Genomic DNA, 16,582 nt, shown 5'->3' on the forward strand with positions numbered 1-16,582 from the left:
TAAACAAGTGCGCGACATCACTCTCCGTTGCTACCATTCAAATAACGGCGGAGTGCGATTGGAAATAATAAGGCAATTTTCTTTATTTAACCACATTCATGATATAAATACATGAACGGATTTCACAACACTAGAATAGTATCACTGTTCCTCCATATTTGACCGTTTAATCTAGCATGGTGGTGGCAGGCTAACAGGTTTGTTTGATTTGTTTACACGGATTGTGGGTTAACGCTGGCCTAAGTTAGCTACATGCTAGTTTATACTTAAATGTCAAAGTGTACAAGAAAGCATAGGTGATGATCATGGAATATACTTTTAATGCAGTAATGTTAATTCAGAGTAGATTTTCCCTCTAGACCTTATCTTTTCAAACTTGTATTACATAATTGCGTATTTTGCCTGGAACGTTAACTTATATGTTTGTGCGTATGTAACTGTTATATGTCACTAAATCGTCTAATATCTGAAATGCTTGTCATTTAACAAGCAGTTTGTTTTACAGTCTTAACAGTGATAATGAAGTGCTTGAAAACAGAGGAGTACGTCCAGCAGTTATCTTGTTTAAAGGACATTGTAGTTCTTCACGACGAGCTGAAGGTAAAAACGTTTTCTATGTAGCTGTTGCAAGGTATATTGGGAACGGTTTCCAATAAGCTAAAGCCTGGGTTTATTTTTTTATTTAATTTTGTTGCAGACACATGTGGATGATGGCTTTGGTCCGTATGGTCGCACAATGTGCGATCGTATCATCCGGGCTTGTAACCAGCTGCTGGGCAGTGGGACTCTGGACCCTGGCAATCTGGAGAAGATAGTGGAGTTGGTGGAACTGGCCGTCCAAGGGTTTGAATCGCTCGAGGAGTCAGGAATGCAGAACAACCCGTTTTATCTTGAAAAAATAGTGTTCCACATCCTACAGAAAGTCACCAGCCTTGGAGCTCACGGCCCTGCTTGTCGATTGGGCCAACTTATGTATAGAAGGCTAAAGTGTTTGTCTGCAGAGGTACAGTGTGCTTGATGAAGTTGAAGTTTTCCCAAGGTCAAGACCAGTGTTATATTCCATTATATTTTTTTATTATAATGAATTATCCTTTTTTATTTTACTTTTTGTTTTTATGTAAATAAAAAAAATGGCAGTTTTGTTCTTTTTTAGTATTTATTTTTATTTTTATATATTACTGTTTAGCCTTCACTTTATTTTCTTTCAACTTAGTTAAATTTTCATTTAATTGTATTTATTTCAAGCAAATTTTAGTGTGTGTATTTGGCAAAATTTCAAGACAACACTTGTTATTTTCATCCAATATTTATAGCTTATTTTATTTCAGCTTTTTTTTATTAACAAAAACGTTTATAATATTTGAGTTTTAGTTAAAAATAAAAACTATGGTCAAAACATTTTAAAGTTCTGTTTTTATTTTTTTCAGCCTTGATCAAATATTGTGGGTAGCTTGGGAGACAGTATGGTTTCTTTTGAATAATGTGTCTGTATGTCAAGTAGCTTTCTGTAAACTTCACATTTTTGTGTTTTGTTATCAGACAGGGGACTTCCATGTTCTGGTGCGGAATTGCTTCACAGTGCTGTGGAACAGTCTCCTGTCCAACAGAGCGAGTACTTCCACCCTCCTTCCACGGGACAGACTTCACTGTCAGCTGCAAGCTTTAACTTTCAAACTCCTAGAACAGGGGTCCAGCTCGGCCTCTTTTCCATCTAAAGTTCCTCTGTTCGTAGAAGAAGCAGTAGTGGAATATGAACGATCTTGCGGTGGTTTAACTCATGACGATGTGAGTTTTCTGTCCTCTGAATTACAAGAACTGTTTTTCGGCCCTTTAATCAATCAGCAGGACTCTGCACTGACATGTGTCTTGCTAGCTCTGCAGTGTGAGGTGGTGTTTAAGGTCTGTAAACTGCTCTGCAAGTGTCTGTTTTCAGCCGAGGCTGTTGGACTGTTAAGTGGTGCTTTGGAGGGTGTTGATGGACACGTGGGTCTGCGTTTGGCTTTGAGCCTTGCAGATCATGCAGTGCAGCTGCAGAGTGCGTTAAGCTTGGGGGGTGAATGCAGCAAGGCTTTCACTGAAAGTGCACATTCCCTCAGGGGGCTGCCCCATTCCATGTCGGCCGCAGAGTCTCATGCCCTATTGGAGGCTTGTCAGCTGGTGGTTTGGGCGATGGAAGCTGGTCAGTGTAAAGGCATGGACGTAGCTACATTGCTGGCTTGCTTATCATTTTTGGAAGAATATCAGGAACTTCTGCTCACACAGCAAAAAGTAAGATTATATAATAATTTGCTGCTACTTAGTAATGCATATTTGGAATAGGATTTATTTTTTATTTTTTATACCTTGTGTTTGTATTCCAGGAATCATTTTCACAGCAGGTTCAGTACTCGCTTTGTTTCAGTTTTTACCAGGGCTTCATCATCACGTATGATAGTCTTCATGCATCAGAGGTAATATGCTAAACTGTCTTGAGACCACGATTAAGTTTTTTGATCAGCTAGATGTTTTACCTTCATATCCTTCATTTAACATTTGTGTCCAAAGGTGTCTGCGGGCGATGCTCTGGACAGAGTGTTGTTGTACTGCCAGGCAACAGCAGGACGGATGCTTGCTGAACTGCGGACACTCAACAACGACAATTTCTTACTTAAAGCAGGTACATCTGCCTAAATTCTGCATGCTGAACTCTTAGTGGATGACCTGTGTTTGAAGCCATTATAGATATCTTGCAAAATTGTTACATTTTTGTAACAGTGCCAAAGTTTTGTCACTTTTGATCAATTTAGTGTCCTTGCTGAATCAATTTATTTTACAAAAATTCTTACAGACCCCAAAGTTGTAAACAGTAGTGAGTGCACATGCATAAAATGAATTCTATATAAATGTCTTTGCTTTTTTTTTCTTCTAGTGTGTGCAGTGAATAACGTGGTGTATGAGCTGTTTAACAGGAAGCTGTATGAGGGAGCCTTTGGTTTGGCTGTGATTGTGTGTCAGGAGCTGTGTAAGGACTGCCCACCCTCTCTTCCTGTGGATCGGGTGAGAACTACAGTTTCCTCTGCTCATTTGTTAACTTTGTTTTGGATTAGCAACAAATAAAAATGAGCAATATAATATTGTGACATTTTGTGACTCACTTGGCCTTTAAAGTCAAGTGTCTTGTATGTGTATGCTGTTTGCTCTATTTATTATGAATATTTGAATATATGTTCTATATAAATGTAAGTTGTACATTCAGTTAAATGGTTAAATGTCAATATAAGCATCTCAGCTGTTGATGTATTATGTGGATGTTTCAGGTCAATCGCTGTTTCATGCTGACAGTGCAGTGTAGCCGACGTGGGGGTCAGCTGGAGCGGGCTCTAGACTGGATTGTGCGCTGGATTCAGGTTTTGGGAACACAGATTTTGGATAATTTTGCTGAACCTGTCTCGCTGTGGGTCAAAACCAAGTGTGATGCTGCCCGAGCAGGAGAGGATGACACGCGTCTAAGGTAGCTTAAACTAAGCCAATTGAAAGGGGTTTCTGATGTACTATTGTTTAAGTGTGATTGAATGTGCTGATTATGGGCTTTTTGTTGGTTCAGGACTCTGAGGGATGGGTTGGGACAAGCAATAGTGGACGAGGAGGTGATGATGTGTTTGTTAGAAGAGGAGTTGCGTTTGTATAAAGAGCAGACTGGAGACACAGCCCAGGAACGCTACAACACACTCTGTGACCTCTTGGATATCTGCCATGAAGAAACCCCACACACACTGAGACGGGCAACATATCTGTGTGAGATGGCACAGGTTGTCTGCTATCAGGACTTCAGCCAACAGACTGACTGGTGGGTAAACGTGCCCACAGGACAATATTTCAGAAGGACTTTTCCCACTTTTCTCTTATTTGAATCAGATGTTAACATGAAGCACTTAATATATTTTGGTTCTTGGTAATCAGCTTAGCAGTTGACTTCACCCATGAGGCATTGAGGTTGCTGGATTCAGAGCCAGAGACGGCAGAGAATGCTGATAGGCTGATGGATGAGAAGGCACACGCCTCCCTGTGGCTCTACATCTGTACTCTTGAGACCAACCTACAGGAGGTCTGTAGCTTCCTTCTAGATAGAATCTATAGATTCTATTTTCAAAGCAAAATGTTCAAAATCAATTTTACTGACCTCAAACTTTTGAACCATAATGTACGTACTGTAAAGTCACTATCATTTTGGTATGTCACAGGCTGTGGACACAGAGAAGCGATTGCGTGCAGTGCAGGAGGAGAATAAAATGGAGATGAATATGGATCCTGTTCCCACTAATGATCTGGAGTATGAAGACAAACAGAAATCACAAGAGAGCCAGTTAGTCTATGATGGACTACGCTTCAATCTACTAGCTCAGAGCAGTAAGTCATTCACTCAAACTCAGAATGCAGACACAAGAAGAGATTTGAGAAGCACTGCTTTATGGGATAATCTAATGTGGATGAATCGTGTGTGTCAGAGCTGAGTGAGCCTTTGGACAGATGTTTGTCTCTGTGGCGGAATCTGCTCAAGGGGTCTGTGCCTGCAGTAAGAGACCCTAAACTCACTGCTTCATCCATGACATTGATGGCTGCCCTCTACACTCTTATGGGCAAAGTAAGACTAAACCACCCACATCTCTGTGTAACATAATTTTACATAAGCTGACAACCAAGAGGGAAGTATTTGAGACTCATATTGAAAAAAGATTGTCTCTCTTAGCACCTGCAAGCTCTGGAGGGATATCAGCTCGCTGCTGCCCTTTTCCGTAGCCTCGGCGATGCCCAGAATAGTGCAAATGCCTTTTGCCAATCTGCCAGGATTTTGCTGTATCTGGGCTGTCCTCCGCTTGCACAGGTGAATGAATTGTTTACACTGTACTTCTGTGCTCTTAACATGTTGTTTACACCAGACCTTTGTCTGTAGGTGGAGTTAGAAAAAGCAGAGCAGAGTTTGACCTCTGTCCCTAACTCCGAGGGCACATCTTTTATATCCATGCTTGCTATGCTGCAGAAAGCACAGATACACTATGCTGTAGGACAGGTAATGTTTGTTTGACTTTCTGTGGACCAGTTAGTTCTTTTATTCTGTATTTTGTTATAGTTTTTAATTTTATCTCTCTCTTTCGCTCAGGTGGAGCGTGGTGTGTGTTGCTTGATGGAGGTGATAAAGGAGTCTGCTCAGCATCATTCTAAGAGCTGGTACCTTGTCCGGGCACGAGCACTGCAGACAGCTAGTGAATACTTGAGTCTGGACACAGAGACTTTGGACTCACAGCTACGTCAGAGGATCACTCAGCATGGTGAGAGCGCTCATATAATTTACACATTTAGGGACCACAAACAAAACCTTGCATGAACTTTCATTAGAGCTTGGGGAAAAAAAAGTTTCTTGGTTTTTAAAAAAGGAAATATAACATTTTATTATTTCTTGAATTAATTTAAAATCATTTTGGGTCAAAAAAAAATTAAGATTCCTGTCTTGCTCATCAAAGCTCCATTTATTTGTCCAAAACTACAGTAACAATACAAAAACTAAAACCATTCAGATTCAAAACCATTCAAAACTTTTGAATGATCGTGAATGTGTTTTTGAACAACTCAAGTATTGCCAGAAAATTAGTCACATCACTTACTCTAATACTATGTGGGAGCAAATGTATAAACTGTGTGTGTTGTAGGTCTGAAGACTCCAGACACGGCTCAATATGAAGGGTTAAAGCTATTGTGCAGCCTGGTGATGATGTTGCTGGGCAATGGGTTTTATGGAGCCCCTGGACCAAACACAGACGCACGCTTTGTAGATCAAGGTGCAAGCTTTAAGCAGATTTGATTAACAAAAAATTATTCTTGGATTTTTTTTAACTTGGTGTGTTTTCTCTCTTTAGGAGACAGTGTTGTATTTAAGTGGCTGTTGCTGAGTGAGGTGCTAGTGTGCTCCGAAAGGATGGTGATCGTGAGGAGCAGCAGTGGGGCTGTTCATGAAGCTAAAGCTCAGTGTCTAGAGGCTCTCAAACTGGCCACCAAACTGCAGACACTCAGCCAGTGAGTAAATACTCCATATCTGTGAATATGAGAGGCAGAATGTGTGTGACAGGTCAGATCCCAACGTGTGTTTCTGACATTGAGGGGCAACAACATAAACCAACTAATGCTTTTCCTTTTAAGCAACAAGTAGGTTTGAATGTACTCCTGGGACACCAGACAGATTGTTATTAATACATTTGTAATTGCATGTTATTTTGTTTTATAGCTGTGCTGAGCTGTTGGTGTTGAAAGCCAAACTGGAGTTGATGAAGGGTGCAAATGAAGCTAGTAGTTTGGATCTGGAGCAAGTTAGAAACTTACTTGATCTCTGCACAGGTAAAGATTAAATTTTTTACCTGTGAAAGGTCCACCCAGAATTACCAAGACAAAACCCTTTTAACCCTGTCTAGACATTATTTGTGATTTTTATATTCAAGTTGGAAGAGAAAGAGGTTTTGAAGCATTATTTTAATTATATATTTTTATGTATATAATATAAATGTGTTTTATAGGATTTTTTTTAATTCATTTTTTTAAATAATTTATTTAATACAAATGTATTTACCGCTATTAATTTTAAAAACATATTATTTATTATGCTTTCATCTCCCCTGCTTATAGATTTTGGCAAGGGACGGCAACTGAAATCTGAGGTTAAAATAAAACCACGCAAAGGTCGGCCAGCTGCCCCTTCTTCCTCTGGTCACACCCCTGAGGAAGATGATGATTTGAGTGGAATCCTCAGCTCTCGTGCCCTTCTCAAGGAGCCTGTTGAGACCATGTCTCGATTAGGATGCCAAGGAGCATCTCCTCCTCTGAAGCCCAAACGCCAGCATGTGCTTTCGTGTCTGACCCACGCAGACACCTGCTCCTGTCCCTGCTGCAGTGAGCTCAGTGTGGCTCGAGTCGGTATCCACTGGGCACTATTACAGGCAGACCTCCAGACAGACCCTGTGCATTCTCGCCGCCTACGCCAATATGCCAGGAAACGCTGCCATAGTGTTGCAGCTAAGCTTCAAAACAGTTTGGCAGCACTTATGTCCTCTAAAAAGTCAACTGAACTATGTCTGTCGCTGCTGAAGGTGGAACAAGGCAAAGTACATTTGGGCACTGTGCTTCAGCTCCTTAGAACAGGGGAAAAAGAAAAGGCTACAGTTCTGTGGGAGGAAATAGAGGCAGGATTGGAGGCAGTGACGCCCAAAGAGGCACTGACACCAGAGCTTGGGCCCATCAGAGCTGCCCTGCTGGGGGCTAAAGCTGTGGCCTGCTGTTTGGCATTGGCCATGAAGAAACAGTGTCACCCTGAAGAACTGTTTTCTTCTATATGGGGTTGGAATCCACCGAAGAATAAACCACAATTAAAACTCAAAACTGAATCAAAGCATCGATCCAAGAGCCCCGTTTCTGACACAACTCCTCCAGAGACAGGTGCTAAATGCCACCCTGACATGAAGAGTGCACCTGCAGAGCAGGAAAGCAGGAAAACCAAAGAGTCCTCTGTAGTTCCTAAGAAACCTAAGGACTTGGTGCCAAAAATTACCTTCACAAAATCTTCCATGGTTTTCAAAACACCCAAAGCAATAAGGACATCCCGATCCAAATCTGTCTCCACTAGCTCTGGCATTGGTGACTTGAGAGCCTTTGATTACACTAATGAGGTCCCTGAAATTTCTGTCAACCTTATACACTCATTAAACCCATCTGCCAGCCATCGTGGGATTGCAAAGTCTAAAACTGGCCCAAAGGGGTCGTTCGAAGTTTACAAAGATTCTTCTCCTGCAGATAAGAAACCTGTGATTGTGCCAGCTGCGCCTAAACGAACCAAGCGCTCTCGCTTCAAGGTTTGGCCCATTGGTTTATGCCTTCCTGAGACAATTTTAGAAGACATAATGTCATAAATGATTAGTGAATTCATTACATCTGCTCTCTCTCTCTTAGGTTGAGTTCAGTGATGAAAGTGACACTGAAGCTGCACCTCCTGCTGTAGTGGCAAAGTCCGAAAAAAAGAGGAATACCTCTAACTCCAAAACATCTCGCACCCTGAAACCAGCCCTGAACTTCGTTCCCAGTGACGCCAGAGTTGTGAGCCCCACTGTAGAATCAGAACCTCCCCGACGCACACGGACCACTAAGAAAAGCACAGCCCTCTCCTCTACCAGCTGCCTCTCTTCTGAGGAAGAAACTGGCTTATCCTCCCAGACACGCACACGCAGAGGGCGACCAAAAAAGAGTCAAAGTTCAGAGGCTACAGAGGAACCCGAGAAGATGAGAATGATTAAAGAAGATGATGAGGTTCTTTTGGATATCAGCCTGGAGGAGCTCAGAGGTTCTGACACAGAGATAAATGACAGAGGTGTGTTAGTAGAACAAAACTGATATAATTGTATTGCTTATCTGACGACTGCTCTTTGGGCTAAATTAATTGTGTGTATATGTGGTTCTAGGCAGCCCAGATGCTGGTTGTGAGGTCTTGAGGAGAGATCTGGCTGCAGATGTTGGACAAGAGTGTTTTAGTGAGCTTAGAAGAAATGGATCTCACACAACCCTACCGCATGCATCTACACCCCTAGGTAAATACTTTGTGCACTAATCTTTAAGGGATCAGTAAAAATATTATTGAATACGACATAATGACAAAATATATTTATTTTAAGTAAATGCTGTTCTTTTGAACCTTGTAGTCATCAAAGAATTCTGAAAAAATGTATCAAGGTTTCCATAAAAATTTTAAGCAGCACAATTGTAATAATATTTTACAATTTTATTATTTACTGTATTTTTGATCACACAAATGTTGCCTTGGTGAGCATAAGCAAAAAACGCCTGAATCGGTGTTAGGGTGTTTATGAAAAATTTATTTTTTAGGTTCTTGATATTTAGGGCTGTCAAAATTGTCTTTATTAGTATAAATGTATATAAATGTATTTGTTTTGTCATATTTAGCTGACCTGTCAGTAGAGGCAGTCCAGTCATACCTGCGTTCCTCGTGGCTTCTCCTCCATCATTTCCCTCCTCCCTCTCTTTTTACCCACATCTGCACACTGCTTGCTCAGTCCCTCGGCCAGAAGGATCCCATCACTACTGCAATGCTACATGCACAGTCGCTGGGTGTGTCCACTCGCCACCACATGACCCGTCATGTGGTTAGCCAGCTCAGGTATGTCAGTTTAGCATGAAATGCAGACATTTTGACGGACTAATAGTCACATCATAAGGAATCGAACCTCCTCTCTGTCTATCTCTGTAGGAAGCTAAAGAAATCATGCAATGATGTAGCAGAAGGTCTTGGTGCTCTGAGTCTGGAGGAAACGTCTGGGGCAACACAGTCTCAGAAACTCTCTGCGCTGGAGCAGATCTTTTCCTTCACCTCCTCACACCCAACGCAGTTCCCACAAACACACTGTCAGCAGTTCACGCAGCAGCTGAAAGATCTGCCAGCAGGTAACAGCCGAGCTGAAAATGAATGGCACTGTTTGTTACAAAAATTACCGGTAGTTTTTATAATTAAGTAGTTTCATGGTGGTAAGAATGTAAGGTAACTTTTGGCCCTGTTGATATGTATTGTAAGAATGTTACAGAATGATTTAATTTTGATGAAATAGTGCTGGTTTAAGGAAATTAAATTACTCTGCAAGCACTTTTGAAATCTTTCTCTGAATCCGTATTTGCTTTTATCGAAGTCAAATTTGAAAAACCTGATAGTTCCCTATTCATACAAGATTTTTAAATTGCTCTTTTATACTCTCTCCGCTTGTTACTTACCATAAAAATAGCAAAAGCTGCTGACGTGGGTTTAAAATCCAAACAACCAATCATTTAAATATGCTGTATTTTTACTCTAGGAATAACCGTGTGCTTGCTGTCGCTCACGGGTGTGTATCCTGATGAAGTTGGCAGCTCTATTCTTCTGACCCGACTGGAGCGTGGCTCTACCCCAATCACTGTTCGAATCCCTACTGCAGGCAGGAAGGTACAGATACACTTGTGTGCTGATGTTTTCACTGCTTTGGTTTATTACCTAATACAACACCTTTAAAACATTACGATAATCTTTTCACATTAAGGGAGATGTTTGCACAAACAATTTGCCTTTACTTTTAGCGCTCTGTTGCTGTGCTTTTGGAAGAAATGGATGGAGTGTTGAAGGGGCAAAAGGAAGTGAGCACAGTGGCTGAGAAATCGCAATGGTGGGAAGGAAGAAAGGCTTTGGATGCTCGTGTGGAGGTGAGACATATGGTCTTTGACCGTTAGAAAAAATTCATGTAGAAGGAAGGATGTTGGGTACTCAATGTGAGGCTGTCTTTATTTGTCCATCAGAAAATGTTAGAAGAGATGGAAGAGGCTTTAGGGGTGTGGCGAACTCTACTCCTGCCTTTGACCTCTGACCCTGAGCTTGAAGTGCAGGCGAAGTGCTTTCAAAAGGCACTGAAAGGAACAAAGATCACGCAGGACATTCTTAAGGTATCTCTTTGCACCTGCTTTATTTTGATCATCACATGTTCCCACCTGTAACTCCTCCTCAATACTTCCTTTTTCTCTGAAGGTGGTTCTTTCAGCATCTCCACTCCTGTCCCTGCCAGACCTGCAGTGCCTCGTGGAGGGGATGAGTCAGCAGGACAAGGACTTCCTGAGGCTTCTGCAGGGGGGTGTGACTGAACTGAGAAGAAGGGAGGAGCCAAAGGGACATACAGTTCTTATATTAGACAAGGTAAACCATCACTAATCTGCAAGGCAATTACATTTTTTGAGCTGAGTCAATATACTGAACATTGTGTTTCTACAGTTCTTGCAGAGGTTGCCTTGGGAGAACATTGCTTGTCTGAAGTTTCGTTCTGTCACTCGCATGCCATCATTACATGCAGTGCTTGGACATGGTCATCTGAAAGAGGTATATATAACTTAGTACAAGCACAACATGTGCAGAATAATACTTGGAGTTAGTTCACCAATTATTCATAACCTTTAGCTTCCACGGAACACAAATTATATATTTTGCATAATTGCTGTTTTTTTCTTCTCTACTTGTGTTAAACAGTGATATTTGATGTCAAAAACTTGACAGAGCACAAATTAAATTTGAGAGCTATGGAATAAGTTAATTTAAAATCTATTTCTATATAGTCCTATAGCATTGAGTAAAAGGTTTCATTGTTTCTGACTTTTTATGCATGGGTTTTTGGTTCATTGCTTGAAAAAAGGTCTGTTTTTGACATTTTATTTTACAACATAAAATAAATCAGCAATACTCCACTCAGGATTATTTTTAATAGCCTGTACATGTGTTGTTAACTCACACTCTTGCAGGCTCTTCTAACTTCCAACTTGTAGATCTTAAAGACTGAAAATACTTTGTGTGTTTGAGATGAAGTTTTGCGACCGTAGTTTATTTGTAGCCTAATAGCTTTTTACTTCGGGTAGTTGTATTTATGCTTAAATTCATAAACCTGTAGAAAATCAAACTTTTGTTGGTCATGGAGCAGTAACCCAAAATAAACTATGAACAATTTTTTTCATATTTTTTTTTCTTGTCTCTGACGCTCAGCAGTCTCCCATTCAATTAAAATACAAATACATTATATTCTGTTAGATTTTACTCGCCCTCATGTTATTTAGAACTTTTATATTTAGGGTGAACCGTTTCTTGAATGTGAATTGTTTGTCTGTCTTTTCTCAGATGGATTCAAGTTGTGTTCTGTCCTGTGGCGTGAACCCTAAGAAAGTTTACTATGTGCTTAACCCAGATAGAAATCTGGCAGACACTGAGAATCGCTTTAAAGAATGGTTTACTGGGTAAGTTCACACAATGTGCTCTAACACACTGAAGACCACAATTATGTAATTGGTCCTGGTTCCAGTTTGTCATCTCTGTCTGTGATTTGGCCAGTGAGCGAGCATGGCAGGGGGTTTGTGGAACTGCTCCAGACCCAGATAAACTACAAGAGGCTGTGACCACCAAAGACCTCTACATGTGAGTGAAGCTGCATACAGTTGCCATTAATCTGTGCTTTATTAAATAAATATAAAGTGATTTGAGTCTGACAATATGTATTTATACCTCTATGTAGTTACATAGGACATGGCGCAGGGGCTCGCTTTCTGGATGCTCAGAGGGTTTTGAAAGGGCCTGTGCGGGCAGTAGCTCTTCTGTTTGGCTGCAGTAGTGCTGCTCTCAGTGTGCTTGGACACCAGGAGGGAACAGGAATCATCCTCAGCTACTTGACCGCTGGATGGTAAAGTACCCATCCATGTACAGAAATGTTGCATGTAGAATGCACTGCTTAATCATTGAACATGGTTCTTTGTCTCTTCCCCAGCCCGCTAGTGCTTGGTAACCTGTGGGACGTAACAGATCGAGATTTAGATCGTTTCACATCGGCTCTACTCCAATCCTGGCTCTCTGCTGGTTCTGGCTCCTCCCTTCTTCAGCATTTAGCCCAATCGCGTAATGCCACACATTTAAAACATATAATTGGTGCTGCGCCCATTGCATATGGTTTGCCGGTGTATATTCACTAACTCAGAGATTTTAAATTACTTCTGTTATTCACAGCTAATATAGTGATTTTTTTCATGTGTAAAGGCAACTGTCTGTTATTTAAGGTATAAAATAAGCAATCTCTGGGCTTGTTTAGAATGCAAAGAATAAGTTCTGCCTACATGAAATTGAATGTAAAAAGCTCAAAGTGCTTTGCTATTTTAAAGTCCTCTGATTTCTGCCAATGTTGTGTGGTTGCAGTTGCTGATTTAGTTATCTCAAGATGTTTTACGTATTTTAAGTCCCATTTGTTTTTGATGTAGACTTTATTTCTTGCACATTTTTTCCCGTTTTTTAAGTTATATCAAATGCCAAACTGCTTTAAAATAAAGTGATCTTATAGCATGTTTTTGAGAGTGGTGGTTATTTCATCAGTCATATATAAACTGACAGGCTGTTCCAGTAGCAACAACTAAACAATGAAGCCTGTGTCTTCAGTATGTCAAGAACAAGAAAAATATTACTTCGAAGTTTATTTAGATTATTTTAACTAATTCATATTTTTCAATTATTGACCTTGGTTTCTTTGATTCACCTCTCTTTACATTTTGGGCTTCCGTAAATAAGTGTACTTAAAAGCCACATTACTTTTGTTGTAAAATCTAGATATCATTTTATCAAAATACCAAGTGCATAAAAGTAAAATACTTGCACTGTATGATGTTACAGGGGGAATCCAATCTTTTAACTGACATTAAAGACCAAAAGCCATCAATAATATTTGTGAGCTTTACAGAGTATCTGAATGATTTAATTTTTTTGCATGTTTTTAAAATACTGTTGTTGAATGATGTTTGTTGAAATACAAAACCGTTGCTAAAAGACCTTCCGGTTGTGTCCGATTGACCCGGAAGCTTTCCTCTCCCTATTCTATTGTCAACATGGCGGTGAATCTAACTGAATTATCTCTTCCTCAATTAGAAGGTCTGAAAACTCAACTTGATCAGGTAAATTGTGTTATAAAGGTAACAATTGCCTAATTTCATTTTGTAAGGCAGTATGTGCTGATTTAATCAGTTCGTGGTTTAGGGAAGGGCACGCAGCGGCTGTCATGCTGTCTGTGCGCGTGCTGCTGGTAATTCACCATTAAACCGATACTTCAGCCACATTTCAGTATTCTTGTTCTTATAAATCTGTATGACTTCCATGAAACCCAAAATGACATGCAGAATGACAGCCACAGTCACGATTCATTTGCATAGTATGGAACGAAACTGAATGGTGAAAGTCATTCAGCTGTATAAAAACATTCTACCTTAAGTACGGTAATTTAAGAGTTACGTTTTTTGGCTGAAATTTTCCTTTAAACTTTTTTTTACGAATATTTAATGAGCAAAATTATTTCTTGTGTATTTTAGTATAAACAATTTTTTTGTTTGTTTTATTACTTTTTGTTTTGCTAGGATGGGACAAATCTGCACAGAATAAACTTTTTTTTTTTCTGTTTTTTTTTTTCCCCCTAGTAAACTGTGAATTATGAAGCCGTGTTCAACAAACATAATGAAATTAATTTGTTTTCTAGGAAACGGAGTTCCTGTCATCATCCATAGGCCAGTTGAAAGTCGTCCAAACTAAATATGTGGAGGCCAAGGACAGTTTGAATGTACTTAACAAAAGCAATAAAGGTGAGTATTACTGCTATACTTAATATGATACTCATTTTAAATCAATTGATTTATTCCACTGTTACATCTTTAGCAAAATCTAATCTGTTCACTGAATTCATTTAACCTTTTTTCCCTCCTCAGGAAAAGAACTCCTTGTCCCACTCACCAGTTCTGTATCCTTTCAGCAGCTTAGCTGAGTGATGACTGAATAATTTTGTCTCAGAAAGTATCAATCCATCACCAGAGCCACAAAAAATCACACAGACAGTTTGGTGTTTATGTAATTCATTTGTATTAATCTCAGATAAGATGTTTCCTTAACACACATTGCAAGATGTATGTGCCTGGAAAACTGAATGATGTGGATCATGTCTTAGTGGATGTCGGAACAGGTTATTTTGTGGAGAAGGTGAGCCAAGATTTTGCCCATCTGTATAAAGGTATTAAAACATTTCCAAATAAGTGTCACAATTTTTTTTGTCTTTTCAGAATGTCGAGGATGGCAAAGAGTTCTTTAAGCGCAAAATTGACTTCCTTACAAAACAAATTGAGAAAATTCAGCCTGCCCTTCAAGAAAAACATGCTATGAAACAAGGTGATTTCACTTACATTTTTTTTTTTTTTTACAAAACCCCTGCACAAATCATAAATGCATTTTATACAAGTTTCATGCCTCCAACAGCTGTCGTGGAAGTAATGAATATGAAGCTTCAGCAGCTGCAAAGCCAACAGGCATCACAGTCTTGCACCACTAAAGCCTAAACCGCTTTCAAGCAGCATGGCAGAAAATTCTGAGGAGATCTTGAGCGTTCAACATTTTTATATGGATCCATTCTGATTCCTTAAAATGGAGAACCACTGCTCTGATGTCAATATGTTCACATCTCTTCGGGGAGGAGAAGGAAGTCCAGCACTTTGCCTGTATAAAACAACTAATCAATTTTTCTGTTGCATGTCTTCACTCTCATGTTTACTGAACAACTGAAGCATTGGGCACAGCCTGGCTGTATCCACAAAGCCGCCCAGCACTGGGATTAATGTCTTTGGAGGAGATTTACTTTGTGGCAAACATTTGCTGTGGATTTTTTTAAATACATCAAATATTTTGAATGCAAATATTTACAGCTGAAATCAGCTTAAGAAAAAGTTATTTCTTTTCTAAAAGCGAATGTACAGAAATGTACAAGTATCTGCATTTCATTACTAGTATTTTCATGTGTTAAAACAATTTAAAAAAGCTTGATTTGTTGTCCCAAGCAGATGAGTTATTACTGTAAAATGTTTGTACAATTTTCCACCCATGCTTAAAAAAAAATTAAAAGTTGACATTTAAAACCCGACACTACATCATTTGTTATATTTACGTAAATTGACTTATTCTGTGTATATCTCTGTAGACAATTATCTAGAATTATGTGTGTGTCTCGCATACAGTACTTGATGAAAGTTTGTAAACAATTACAATCTTGAAATATTTTAGATTTTAATTAAGTCTCTTATGCTAACCAAGGTACTCAAAATAAAATAAAAAACATGTTGTAAAATATTATTACAATTTAAAATAACTGTTTTCTATTGTAATATATTTTTAAATGTAATTTATTCCTGTGATACAGAGCTGAATTTTCAATGTCACACTGTCCTTCAAAAATCGTTATAATATGCCGATTTGCTGCTCAAAAAGCATTACTTGTTATCAATGTTGAAAACAGTTGTGCTGCTTAAACAGACACCATGATGTAATACCATTCAAATCTTTGGGGTTTGTGTTTCTGTGTGTGTGTTTAATAGAAATTAATTAGCAAATATTATTGCTCTTTTGTTGGTTTTGATTGCTTCTATTGTCCTCATTTGTATGTCACTTTGGATGAAAGCGTCTGCTAAATGACTAAAAGTAAATGTAATGCTTTTATTCAGCAAATGTTCAAACAATCGGACAAAAATGACAGTAAAACATAACATTACAAAAAATTTCATCTAAAATAAACACTCTTCTTTTGAACTTTCTATTCCTCAGATAATCCCGAAAAAAAGTTCCACAAAATATTAAGCAGCAGAAACTGTTTAACATTAATAATAATAAGAATCATTACTAATAATAACTAAGCATCAACTTAGCATATTAGAATGATTTCTGAAGGATCATGTGACACTGAAGACTGGAGAAATGACTGCTGAAAATTTAGCTTTGCATCACAGGAATAAATTACATTTTTAAAAAATATATTCAAATAGAAAATAGTTTGAAATTGCAGATACGTACATATGTACATCACTAAAACATTTAAAATTCATAATGAAGAGCGTAAACATTAATCAATCTCAAATGACACCAAAATAATAAAGAGCTGTCATCAGTAGATGGAGGACTGCTGTAATTACATGTGTATTATTCGCTGTGTCATGGTTC

At 39.0% G+C, this 16,582-nt stretch overlaps 2 protein-coding genes across 4 annotated transcripts; both read left to right on the forward strand.

Annotated features, from left to right (window-relative positions):
• The first annotated feature begins 75 nt into the window (after positions 1–75).
• Positions 76–12,910, forward strand: espl1 (extra spindle pole bodies like 1, separase). 3 transcript variants are annotated; one of them, XM_059570802.1, is made up of 32 exons: positions 76–197; positions 491–600; positions 698–1,003; positions 1,540–2,268; positions 2,361–2,450; positions 2,545–2,656; positions 2,909–3,036; positions 3,297–3,490; positions 3,584–3,826; positions 3,940–4,084; positions 4,221–4,386; positions 4,485–4,621; positions 4,727–4,861; positions 4,931–5,047; positions 5,138–5,306; positions 5,685–5,813; positions 5,892–6,048; positions 6,257–6,366; positions 6,652–7,871; positions 7,969–8,383; positions 8,475–8,600; positions 8,974–9,187; positions 9,278–9,471; positions 9,873–10,000; positions 10,132–10,254; positions 10,348–10,491; positions 10,574–10,738; positions 10,814–10,918; positions 11,705–11,820; positions 11,915–11,998; positions 12,096–12,260; positions 12,345–12,910. In XM_059570802.1, the coding sequence occupies exons 2-32, from the start codon at positions 520–522 to the stop codon at positions 12,544–12,546; spliced, it is 6,549 nt and encodes a 2,182-aa protein (XP_059426785.1). In that variant the 5' UTR covers positions 76–197; positions 491–519; the 3' UTR covers positions 12,547–12,910. The 3 variants fall into 3 exon arrangements, with proteins under 3 accessions (XP_059426785.1, XP_059426784.1, XP_059426786.1); XM_059570801.1 differs by having other exon boundaries at positions 494–600; XM_059570803.1 differs by having other exon boundaries at positions 506–600.
• Positions 12,911–13,407: 497 nt separating this feature from the next.
• On the forward strand, positions 13,408–15,251 carry LOC132160503 (prefoldin subunit 5-like). The gene is made up of 6 exons (XM_059570175.1): positions 13,408–13,512; positions 14,088–14,190; positions 14,314–14,345; positions 14,507–14,581; positions 14,662–14,767; positions 14,855–15,251. Exons 1-6 carry the CDS (start codon positions 13,447–13,449, stop codon positions 14,932–14,934), a joined length of 462 nt encoding a protein of 153 aa, XP_059426158.1. The 5' UTR covers positions 13,408–13,446; the 3' UTR covers positions 14,935–15,251.
• The last annotated feature ends 1,331 nt before the right edge of the window (positions 15,252–16,582 follow it).

The sequence above is a fragment of the Carassius carassius genome, chromosome 17 (genome assembly GCF_963082965.1).
Source record: "Carassius carassius chromosome 17, fCarCar2.1, whole genome shotgun sequence".
In the NCBI taxonomy this organism is placed as follows: domain Eukaryota; kingdom Metazoa; phylum Chordata; class Actinopteri; order Cypriniformes; family Cyprinidae; genus Carassius; species Carassius carassius.